The following is a 12,532-nucleotide window of genomic DNA, read 5'->3' as shown; positions in this document are numbered from 1 at the left end:
TCCTCCTCCTCCTCTTCCTGCTCCTTCTTCTTTTCTTCTTCTTCTTCTTCTTGCAAGGCAGAGGGAATTAGGGAGAAGGGCAAGGCTTGCCTAGTGTCATGTTCGCCAGGCCCTAGATGGCTACAGTCCTTTCAGGATATCTCTCCAGATTGTCCTGGTCACTAATCAAAGCTCATTTTTGAGAAAGTTTTCCCAAGGTAGCAGGGTTGACTGTCTTCTTTGAACATAGGTCCATTTGAACCAATAACTAGTCCCCTAATCTTGGTAGGTGTCTTCTTGAAGTGTGAACCAGTCACCTAAGCCCTTGTGGTTCATGTACCATGGTTACTTCTCATTGTGCTCTTTTCTCTGACTCACTTCCTTAAGGATTCCACTTGTGGATGTTAACAGTTTCCATTAACAAGAAACCAAGAGAATGCCAGCGCTGGTACCGCTCTTTTGCTGGGTACCTGCCTTTTGTTTGTAAATACCAGTAACATGGTTGTAAGATGTAGTCAGTGGCCCAGTCAGGCGGCAGCCGGAGAAACAGAACCAGTAGGAGACTGAGAAAGAGAATTATTGCAGAGTGGGCACATTCAACTGCGGGACTGCTGAGGTTGGGATCCACAGAGCCGGCTATCACAAGGGACAGGCTGCGACTCGGAAGCAGGATAGACGCTCTTACGGGGGACAGTTTCTTCAGAGAAGTGATGGCCCAGCTTGGAAGGCTTTTTCACTGATTGGATCAGGCCCAGCCAGTTTATCAAGGGTAATATCCGTTGATTTGATTGTGGGTTTTAATCATAGACTAAACACCTTCATAGCCTCACCTAGATTACCTATTGATTGACTGACTGTGGAGTATGGTGTACCCAGGTTGACACAAGAGAATGCGAACAGACCCCCACCTTGCTGCTCTGCTTCCTGGTTCCAGCCTTTAGTTATACTGTCCTCTGGAAGCTACAATAAGCCTGCAGGCTCATTTTCCTCAGTTCCCACCTCTCCTTCTGAAATTGAGTTCCCTTATAACTTGCTGTAGAATCCAGGCAGCTACTCCTCTGTGCCAGAGCCAAACATTATTCTCTCCTTTCCCCTTGGTTTTATGAGAAGGGTGTCTTCTTGATTTGAGTTATTTGTCTCACCACGGGCGAGTGTTCCCATTGTTCTTCATTAGCTGAAGTTACATACCAGCTTGGCACCCATTCCAGCAGAAGGTTCAGTTTGCAAAGACAATAGTTGCAAAATTGGATGCTGCTTTCTTTCGTGGCTGGTAGCGGCTGTCATTGTTCTGTGTCACCCGTACTTGGAGGAATGCCACATAGGGAAATTGATGGGATTAAAACAGAATAAGAAGTCTAATTGCCTCTCTGTTCTGTGCTGCCTCTTTGAAAGAATTCCCTACATTCTCTTTGAAGGCGCTACCCTTTCATGTTGGATTTTCAAAGTTACAAAATTCTTTTGTCTCTACATGAAGAGCAACATTTATTTATTTTTTTAATTCTCACAGTAGAACACACTACAGGATTATGAGGAAGTTCTGCCAGGTGTCCTTCAGTGTTTGGAACCACCCATTAACTTACCAACTTCTTCTCAAGCTTTTCTAACCACATATAGGACCCTCCAAAGTCCTCAGCTCTGCTGCACTTTATGCTCTAGAGATAGGGATGCCAAGTTTTCTGAAGGCAGTTCGAGCTGGAGTTTAAAAGGTGTTAATAGGAATCAGCGAGGATAAGGACCAAGATTTAGCAGGAGCGGCTTATCTCTGGCTAATAGCAGTAAGCTTTTTTTTTTTCTTCTTCTTGATGTTTTAATGTGCAATAACATGGTCAGATGGAAATAATTTGTAGGTGTGAATTAAAATGGGATTTTTTTAGACCCAGTGCATCTACAGTTGCAAGAAGCTACTTGAGAAGTAAAATACGGTCAGGTCTGTTGTGGGGCATAGTGGAGCTTGTCAAATACAACTTGCTCATCTTCAAAGACTCACAGTGTTCAGAAGGGAAAAGGGAATTGAATAAATTCCTTATCCATCCTTACCTTGATTATTCATTTCATGTGCCAAGTGACCATAAATACAGTGGCTTCAGACAGACAGGAGCAATTTTTTTCTGAAGATTTCCTGTTTTCCAAGGGTCAGGAGCTAGGGAAAGCCTTGCCCGTTGCTGTTTAGCCCCATAGAGCTGCAGTTATGTGGGCTTCCTGAGGACCTAATCTTCATGGGGTCTCAGCTGAGCTCTTTGGCAGCCCAGAACCTGCAGAACACACAGGACACTTGTGTGGTTTCTGAGCACCTCGGCCACAAGTGTTCACATGACCACAGTGAAATTCTATGAATGAAGGTATGAGGCATATAAGCACATCATTTTTTTTTCTGACCTAGGCTTAGCAGCCCCGCTTTCTCCAGTCTGCTCTGTTCTGTCGACCCTGCGTGATGCAATAACCTACTCACTCAGATTCAGGCAAAGGTGCTGGGCTCCAGATGAGTTACCCAGGCGTCTCCTGAACTCATCTCAAAACTCACGTAGGCCTTCAAGTATCCACCTTCCTGACTTAGCCTCCTGCGTATGTGAGAATATGGACAGACAGGTCAGGTCAAAGTATGTTTCATGCACGTGTAAGTTAGCAGAGTCAAAAAAAAGTATGCAGTTTGTACATGCTCCAGCTATGGTGTGTCTAAAGGGATAGAGTGGAGAGTGAATCCTGAAAATACATTCTCAGGCCGGAATCTCAAGAGACTGGAATGTTAAAATGCCTGGAGGTTATCCTGTAGGTCAGAGTGAGAAAGTAACTGTGTACTGCTTTACACGATATGAAGGCTAAACTGAGGGAGGAACCTGAGGCTTGGAGATGAGCTAGCATTGTGTTCATTAGCAAAGGCAGCACCGATGCTGAAGGGGACAATGGTGGCAGTGCATTGTGGTAGATGAAGAGGTATAAGCTGCAAAATGCAGTTTTGATAGACTTGACTTCGAGGAAGGATTAATTCCATTAATAATATCGCCTTTCAGGGCATGCTGGCAGCTTTAGCTGATCTCGCCCTTTGGCCGCTGTTAACGGATGTGGTGGACATGGGGGAAAATCTAAAGGTGTTAACTCAGATAGCATTGGAGAAGTGTCGGAATGAGGCTGCTCGCAAAAAATTCTGGAGTTTAGTCTTGAGGCCTTGCTAAGGTGTTCGTATCCAGTCATGGACTTGGAAATCAAAATTAAGACATGCTGTGCTCTGAAGTCATCCTTCAGTATGGAGAGGGCGGTTGTGGAAAAAGCCTATGGACTCACAGTCACATTGTTGTGTGACAGTGTATAGTGGGGAGAAGCAGCCATTTTTTTTTTTTTTTTTGGTAAGACATTGCAGAGAGCAGATACAGGCAGAGGCGGATAAATGATGGAGGGTGAACGGCATAAACACATAATTGAGAGTTTGAGGTAAAAGAATGGACGTAGCTATGCCTGCAGAATGTCTGGGAGTTGGATGTACAGGCTGACCCAGCAGGCCTTCTCAGTGCTGTGCTAAATAGACTGGACCAGCCAGCCAGAGGAGGGGAGAAGACAGAGCTGAAGGGGCCCTGGAGGCCAGGCAGCACATTCAGGACAGAGATGCTGGGAGAACTGATGCCAAGGTTTGAGCCCTGGAGATAGTGAAATGCTTACAGCTAAAACCCTACCACGTCTCATTTTGTTTGTTAATTTTTGATAACTTAGAAGGCTTTTTTGTTTGCTTGGCGTTGCCTCAAGTATGTTAAAAACAGCAATTAATTAGAAACAACTTTAATGCTTCTTGTTAGTAGAACGACTGAAAATAGAAATATGCTTGTGTTGCTTTCTGCTGTTCAGGGGAGCTTGGGGGGGAGGAGGGCGGCTGAGGTGGCTAGTCCCCCGTGACGCCGGTGCAGCACAGTGTCAGGTACATAGTATGTCTGCAGGGGACGAGAAGCTGAGTTTGGCTTCTCAATAATGGTGAAAATTATTCCAAGGAGGTTCCGAGACCCAGTGTCTAGAGAGTTTTGTGACAGGAAAGGTGTTGGTTGATGTTGGTTCATGTTGGTTGGTCAGTGGCTGGGTGTGCCCACTGGACCACGTTCTTCTTTGGCTCAGCAGTGTACTAGAGAGATGTACATCCATTTCTGTGGTCAAAAGCTGTGTATAACAGGTTTCTGTTGGCTCCCTTAGAGATGCCACAGGAACCTTTAGAGCATGCTGGCCTCTTGTCCCACCATGCTGCCCTCCTTTGCTTGCTGCTGTGTTGAATATTTGCCCTGGATACCTGCCCTGTGGCCGCGAGAACTGGCCAGTGAGCACCACTGCTCCCCTGTGTCTGTTTTCCGTCCTCACCCTGCCCTAGTGGGAAATTGGAGCTATGGTTCCTTTCTGTGATGAATTGTAGTCATCAAAAGAGAGATGAAAATAAAGGCTCCCCTCCCTCAAATCTTTTCGCACTCCTAAGTCACAAGGCCACTTGTAAAACTATGTGGGAAATTTAGGTGCTTTGATTCTATGAGGTAAAAGTTGTGGCTTTGCCCTCATAAACTCCCTCCAAGGATGTAACTTCGTGCAATTGATTTTTCTTCTCTTTACTCGTTGTCACTGTCACATAAACACAACATGAAACCTGGCTTTCTATTTTTGCTGCAGTTTTATCTCTAGGAGTGAGCTGAGGACCATGGCACAAACTTGGGTTTTTATTCTTGATATTGTTAAATCTATATTTTCTTTGATAAGTTTTGGGATGTTTCTTGGTTCTGATTAAGTTAATGTACATACTAGTTTTTTCAGCCAACAGCTGGTTAAAGGTCCATCCTATCATGTCTTTCAAGAGCTAGGGCTATAATCCTAGACATTGTCTTTTATCGTTTTCTCTTTCAGCAAATAAAACTAACAGAGAAGCAGCTAGGGCTCTGCAGTAAAGCAGACACAGTGGGGATAGGTATCGTATGCTTTGCAGTTGGATTCTGCTTGTAGATCAGAAACTGACAGGTCGCAGGAAGGCTGTACTTGGGGGGAAAAGGCCTGGTCAGAGCTGAGCTGTTTACAGGAGGAAGGAGGTTTGCTTTGTGTCTTCGAATAGAGAATATTAAGTTTATCAATGATCCTTGGTTCCTGCAACTTTTCATAAAGACAGAGTTTTGTTTTGATTTTTGGTTTATGATTTTATTTGCTTTCTCACTTCTTAGCTGAAAATTTCTTTATAATTGTTACAGCTCTACATCCCTTTCTTTTAAATGTAGCCATTAACAAATACCCCTCATCATGATTAGTGTTGCCAAAGAAATTAATTGTATATGTCAGTGGAGAATTATTTCCTCTTCCCTTACCCGTTTCTTGATAGTTTGGAAATGAGCAATCTGTTCTGACAATCCTTGAGTGCATTTCAGCATTTATTTCTGTAGTACTTTGCCAGCATCCATAAGACCCATTAGCATCACTAACATTATAGTAGGGCTTTTGCAGCAATTCAAAACCCAAGTGGGGGAAACAGCTCTGCTAAGCACGGAGGTGCGTGCTGAGTATCTCAAAGGTGACTTGTTGTTTTTTGGAGTGCTAAAAATGACCACATCCTTTAAAAGTTAAATTATGAATAACGTTTTAGGTTCTTTTGAATTTTTTGCTGTTGGAGCTCAAATATTTATGAACGGACAGTCAGAGTTACTTTCAAAGATTATACATGATAATCCAGCCCATCTCTGAGCATGTGCTGTTCATGTCTTCCTGTTTATAGGACATGAACACTACTTAACTTTAAAGCTTTCAGTATTTCTCCTTGGTTTAATGTCATGCCTGTGATATGGCTCAATGGTTTCTATTGTAGAAAAATAGTCTTCATTATATTGCAGATGTATGTGAGTGCGCATATGTTGTGTATGTGTGTGTGCATTTGAGTGAGCGTGTGTGTGTGGGGGGGGTTAGAAGACAATTATGGTTGTCATTTCTTGAATAATGCCCACCTTTCCTTCTTAAACACATGACCCTCTACTGTCCTGGAACTATGGAGACAGGTTAGGCTGGCTCCACGACGACCAGCCTCAGGGATCCACCTGTCTTCATCTCCTCATCACTGAAAATTGTGCACCACGTCCTGCATAGCTCCTTTTCCATGGGTTCTGGGGATTGAACATAGGTCTTTGTGATTGCAAGACAGGAATGTTTCCCATCCAGCTCTCTCCCCAACCCCATATCATGGACTTTCAAAGTCTTCACAGCACATCCTCTAGACAGCTTCCTTCTGATTTCAGTGACATGGGGGTGGGGAGGCAATGAGAGTCTGAGGCTTTGTTTGTTCATTTGGTTTCTCCCCACTGACAGCTGCTTTTCTTTGGGTCGCTTTCTGGGCCTTCATCTCCTCATTTGTGAAATGAAAGGGTTGAGCGAAAGGTCTCTACGGCACTCTTCCACTTGAAGCTCCTCAGAATCAGTGACGTGGCTGCTCTCTGTTCACATGGTGCTCAGCTGTTACACTGCTTTGCCAAATTGTGTCTCAAATTATTATAGACAGCAGCCTATTCTCCATTGTCCTCTCCCTGTAAGAGCGTCTCCTTACCAGCCACAGCATACTAGAAAGCATGCCCTATGTTTTATATGATACACTAACACCCTGGGTCCCCAACTGCAATAACTCAGGAAACCTGATGTCCAAGTTGAGGATGAAGATGCTGTGTTTGTCATCTGGCAAGTGGCAAATGTGCTAAGACGTGTGTTTGGGATTGTTAATGCTGCCTTGTTTTGCTCTAGTAGGTTGAACAGATTCCTGGGGACACAAGTTTAATGTCAGGCTCTGAAAGAGAGCAAGGTAGCAGTGGAGGGGATTTGCTCTGTGGACATAAGGTTTTAGATTGCCGATACTCTGGCCTAATGCGATTCATCAGGTACCCAGATTTCTCTGCCTTTGCTCAGTTGGTAGTCAGTCACTTGGGTGCATTTCCATAGTTAACTTTGAAACTTTGAACATGACTTTGTATGGTAACTAAGTTTCTAGCTTAAGTAAAAGTGAAAAATGCAGTCTCTTTTTTTAAATGGTTCACATGCTTGGTATTCTTTAAAATGTTTTTTTGTTCTATATGTGATACTAATGCATTTCAAGAAGACAGTATTTTGGGAAGGATGTTGAGGGTGGGAGTCTAAGGTGTATAATCTTTTGCCGTGTTAACTTCCCGTTATCTGTAGATGGATACCCACTTGGGATACCTTTCAGAGCCTGTGTGTGTGCTGGATAACTATGTAGGCAGCACCAGTGAGTGCTGTGCCCATCTGAAAGTGAAAGTGTGCCTTATTTTGATTCAGGTGAGGCGAGTTCCCGGGTCAAGTGGTCACCTTCATAAGACTGAAGATGGCGACTGGGAGTGGAGTGATGATGAGATGGATGAGAAGAGCGAGGAGGGGAAGGCCGCAGCCTCCCAAGAGAAGGTAACGACCCTCAGCCACCACTGGCCAGCCTCATCGTGGCTCTGTGGAATTCCATGGATTTTAATGGACATATACTTGTTTTGCAGTCACGAAGAGTAAAAGAAGAGAACCCAGAGGTGAGGATCGATGAGTATGTATGTATGTATATCTGCAGATTTATTTTCTCTTTAGTTCCCCACTGTGGCAGCAGAGTTTGATTCATTTGGGAGATGGTTCTCAAAATCTCATGGCGTAAGGAGAGAAAGGAAAGGCACATAGATTTTATTGCCTTGGATTCTGAGTTACCTTGGCCTGATTAGAGTGTGGCAAATTACTTCAGTTTGTGAGCCTCTGCTCTTCCCCATGGTATGGGGTGATCACAGTGCTTATGAGGTAGCCATGAAGACTGGTGGAATTGCATTGGTCACACTCAGAGGAATCCTTGGGCTTCACAGGGAGATAATTATTTCTAACTTGTAGTGTTACACTATTTGGAAAATACTGAAAGCATGCAGGTAAAATTTGCCTCATACTTATTTATAAAAAAAGAAAGCAGGTTGAATGTATGATTGTATGATCGACCTTTAAATGCACTGGGTGAATTAGAGCTAAGTGAGAGACAGTCTTCATGACGTCTCTGAGGACTGGTCATCTTCTGACAGAGACCATTTTTTTACTTACCTCCTCCATATGATTAATTATCCTAATGCCTGATAGTGATTAGAGCATACTAATACTCATAGAGGAAATTTGAGAGTATTTAAATAGCTCCCAGTGTCTCACAGTCAGTAATTAATACCTGTCTTCCTAAGGCCTCATTACAGAACTGGAAGACTGTGGCCTAGAAATGATACCTATCCAAACTTCTTCCTTTTATTTCTTTAATTAGCAGACATTTCCTTTTGATTAAGTGAAGTACACCTTACCTTGGGTTTGAAGTCACAGTGGCTGGCTGTGCTTTTAGCAAAGCTGCTGCAGAGCCACAGGCCACACTGTGCCCTGGCCTCTCTGAGTACCCTGCTCTCTTCATCTCACCAGAGGCGAAAGGTCCCTGCTGTGCTTTCTCAGGTCCCTGCCACCAATATTAGCTCTCTTTTGGATCCCACCTTCCTCCCTGCTTGTTCTTTGAACTGCTCTCTATTTCACACTTTACAACTTTTGTCAGGGACATTGTTCTCTATGGCAAGAACACCACAGAACCTCTGCAGTGGGACATACTGGGGTAACATGTCGTATCGGGATTTTAGAACAATTGTACTTAGCTATCACAAACTGTACCCTCTCTTGCCCACATTCCCATTGTGCCCAGAGCATAGCACAGAGTTGAGGAGTTTTTGTTTGATTCTAAACTATCTCTAATGAAAAGGGTAAGTTCTACAGAGATGCAGAGCAAGTGAACATGCTTCCACACACCATTGTTGGCTCAAAAAGTGTTGCAGTCCAGTCACCTTTGGCTAGAAAATGAGGGCAGTATTTTATTTAAACACATGTCCCCTTTGCATACGGAATATACTGTTCCTGTTTGCTGGTAACATGAATATCCAGGCACTAGAGTAAAAACATAACATAGAGGTATGAATAGGCTATAATATTTATATGGTCAGAAAGGGAATAAAAGATCTCAAGGTGTTAGGTAGTTGATGTGAAGTTCAGCAACAGCAGTTCTGGTACCACTGCATTTAGACAGAGTGAGATGTGGCGGTTTACAAAGTCTTTTGCTTGTGAGAGGCCATGTGCCATCCTTAACAGGCTAAGGAGCATGTGCAGGCATTACAGCACCTGTTGGAGATTGGTCAAGAAGGTCGGAATTGGAATTTGTCAGTGGACCCCAAAGGACAGGTTGTCCTTAGAACAAATTTGGAGGTTCTATTTGGAGCGGACTGTTAAGCTTTCAGAGTTCAGCTGGTTTGCTTGAAAGTCATAGCCCAGCACTTTGAAAAATTGGCCCAGTTTGAAAAATATGATCTTCTGGGAAGCTTACCCACTGGTAATTAATAATTTGCAGCAAAAGAATAATTGCCCTCCTCTATTTATCATGTTGTTATACTTGGAGACAGTAGTCCATGGAGACCAACATTCATTAACAACAATACTAATATTAGAACTAGAGAGAATTAATTGATCAAAAACTGAACCCATACCTCATGTCTGTGTGGAACTGTGTTAGACACCATGGGGATTTATGTACCAAAAGGAGAATGCCTGCTTTCTGGGGAGATTTCATCTTTGGGGAAGGGTGTGGAGGAAGTCCTGGCCAAGGACTTCCTAGCTTATAAATCTTACTGAAAATTTCTAGTTACTGCCCTCTATTGATTTTTTGTTTTGTTTTGTTTTGTTTTGTTTTGAAGACAGAGTTTCTCTGTACACAGGGCACAGCCCTGGGTGCCCTAGAACTCCTTTTGTAGACTAGGCTATCCTAGAATTCACAGAGATCCTCCTGCTTCTGCCTCCTGAGTGCTGGGATTAAAGGCACGCACCACCATTGCCTGGCTTTGGCTTTTTTGCTTTTTCTTTTGCAAAGTGGTTTGGGGTTTCCTTTTGTCAGACTCGGAAGTAAGTACCCATTGCATGACTCTGGTCATTTTGCTTTACTCTCTTAATTTTCTGTGTGAAAAATGAAGCTAACTTTATGTAAATCTAGTTCTCTTTGGCTTCGTTTAACTGAGGAAGGCCGTCAGCAAGGCTCTCATTTAAACAGTTCCTTTTAAAAGCCAAGTCAGTTAGGAGATGTGAAAAGACTTGCTGCCCAGCCTCTAATCACAGCAGGCAAAACCTTGAAAACCTTGTAGTGATTCTTAGGCTCAGCCAGTAGAGTTGAATTTCTTTCCTAGTTTAGGGATAGGTCTAGACAACTCTGATTTTTAACTTCTGATTAGTGCCTAGAATCTAGACAACTGACTAGGAAAACAGCAGAAGTCACTCTGAATCCAGATGTGCAGAATGGCATCCCGTAATGAATAAATGAATGAATGAATGAATGAATAAACAGTTAAGTAAATAATAAAAGAAGGAAGGAAACATTTCAGAAATCAGCTGAAAAATTGTCTTTGACTTAAGCTAAGCAGATCCTACAAGAAAACTATTGAAGGGCTTTGCTCTCCTGTGTCTAGGATAATTAGGAAAGTCTCTGTTTGCTGGCTCTCGGATACTTTCTCATTAGAAAAGTATTTCAATACGGATTTAGACTGAATTAATTTTTACCAGGTTTAACTAAAGATTAAAGACATGTGAAGATTACATTTATTTCTGGTGCTTGATGTTTTTTAAAACTGCCACTAGCGTTTAATACCATTCTGATGAAAGGTGTTTCCCGGATGCTCGGCAGCTTCAGATGCGTTTGTTCTCTGCCTCTGTGTGTAAAGGCAGAGAAAAGGCAGATTGCCTCCTGAACATGCTACGCTGACCCCTGTCAGTCACAGGCTGCTTAGCCTGGGTTGCAGCTGCTGCAGCTGAGTGCAGGTGACTGCCCTTCAGAGGACTTGTGACTAAAGCTAGGTGTGTGACCAGAAATCTGTGCTTCCAAACATCAGCTTTCTGTTTTAGAATAATTTTCAATTCATACAAATGCTACAAAGATAGTGGACTCCTCCCCCAGTTTCTCCCTGTGTCAGATTTTCACATAATCTGGGCATAATTATGAAAACTCAAAACTGGATTCTGCTACATTATTCTCAGCTAAGTTTCAGAATTCTTAATAGATTTCACTACTTTGTCCACTAATGTCCTTCTTCTGCTCTGGCAGGATGCAATCCAACATAACACACAGCATTTTCTCACAGTGTTATTAAAAGTAGAGAAAGAGCAGACAGAGCCCTGCTCTGAGAAGCTGGGAAGCAGACAGTGACTGCCCCCCAGACCCCTGAAGCTCTTAAGTGGTTGCCTCTTTTTTTTTTTTTTTTACAGGTCTGAGGTCCCTATCAGGATCTGTTTCCAGAGTTATAGCCAACATTCTTTTCTAGTTTTCCTTCTTTCTTTCCTGTCAAAATGCATACCCACTCAAGGACTTTGCTTGTAGCAAATTGTTTAGACAGAAAGCAATCCGGTACAATTTCTATACTGTTGAAGGGTGACTGCTACTAATCCTGTCAGCCTTCTTGTGGGGTTTCAGTTTAACTGAGTGATGCGGCTGTGGCCTAATTTCATAGGGTTATCCCACAGTGGTGACAGTTGGAACTACACTTGATTATTAGTGAATCTACTTTGTATGGGAGAGCTTTCTCTTACCCTGAACACCCATGTGTGTTTGGAGGAGTCATGTGTCCTGTGCTAGAAGTAGCTGCTTCATGACATGAAGCTCCAGGCAACGTAGGAAGTTGCAAGGTGTGTGTGGTCCTCCTGTCCCATCACCTGACTGGCTCTCCATCCTGATGATGGCCCAGGAGCAAAGGGATCAGGGAAGGAGGGGGAGATTGCGGATCAGCCTGCACTACTCTTTGAAGGGGTATTTGCTAGAGGGCCTTGTTCTCTGCTGGTAATTGGTCAGAGATTCGTTGTGTTTGTAAGAGTCATTTTTCACAAGCATGTTGTTATACAACTTTTCAAAAATAAAGCAGAAGTAAATCCTATTATAGTGACATACCAAAAGACCATGTTTCTGTTGTCACTAAAGTCGCCTTTCCATATATGTGTCCTGTTCATCCAGTTGCACACCTTAACTCTTCCATACATTTCAAAGTAAACCAGAGGCATTAATATGAAATAGTTAATAACAATTAAATAGTTAATAACAATTATTAACACTTTTCACCATCACTTCATTTTGAAGTTCTTTTTTTTTAACTTTTATTGCATTATGATGAGAAAAGTTACATGATTTCAATTTATCTGAATTTGTTAACATTTAAAAACATTTTAAGTAAATAGAATTAAATCACATTCTTGTTTCCCTTTTGTACCCCAACTCCTCCCAGAGGCCCCCCGTTCAATACCTACAATATCTTTTTTGTCATATTCCTTAAAATTTATAAAATATTATAACATTAAAAATAAGTATTATAAAAGTTGTTTGATATAAAACAACAATCAATTTAACAGTCTTATGTAGACTCTTGTCTACAGCAATAGTGAAAGTACATTTTTCTCAATATAAATTTTAAATAACTCCAAGTATATTAACTGTATATTTCAAAATAATACATCACTACTACTATTTTCTTAAATGAACATAAATATATAA

General features: G+C 42.4%; 1 protein-coding gene across 1 annotated transcript in view; it reads left to right on the top strand.

Moving 5' to 3' along the window:
• Stk39 (serine/threonine kinase 39) overlaps positions 1-12,532 on the top strand; it is a 262,879-nt gene that overhangs the window by 152,453 nt on the left and 97,894 nt on the right. The window contains exons 11-12 of the mRNA XM_031370500.1: positions 7,255-7,377; positions 7,464-7,493. Of these exons, the coding sequence (XP_031226360.1) occupies positions 7,255-7,377; positions 7,464-7,493 (153 nt within the window). The remainder of the gene's footprint in view (positions 1-7,254; positions 7,378-7,463; positions 7,494-12,532) is intronic.

This window comes from Mastomys coucha, unplaced genomic scaffold (genome assembly GCF_008632895.1).
Source record: "Mastomys coucha isolate ucsf_1 unplaced genomic scaffold, UCSF_Mcou_1 pScaffold15, whole genome shotgun sequence".
Taxonomy (NCBI): domain Eukaryota; kingdom Metazoa; phylum Chordata; class Mammalia; order Rodentia; family Muridae; genus Mastomys; species Mastomys coucha.
Note: the sequence above shows the minus strand (reverse complement) of the source record. Positions and strands in the feature narration are given on the sequence as shown.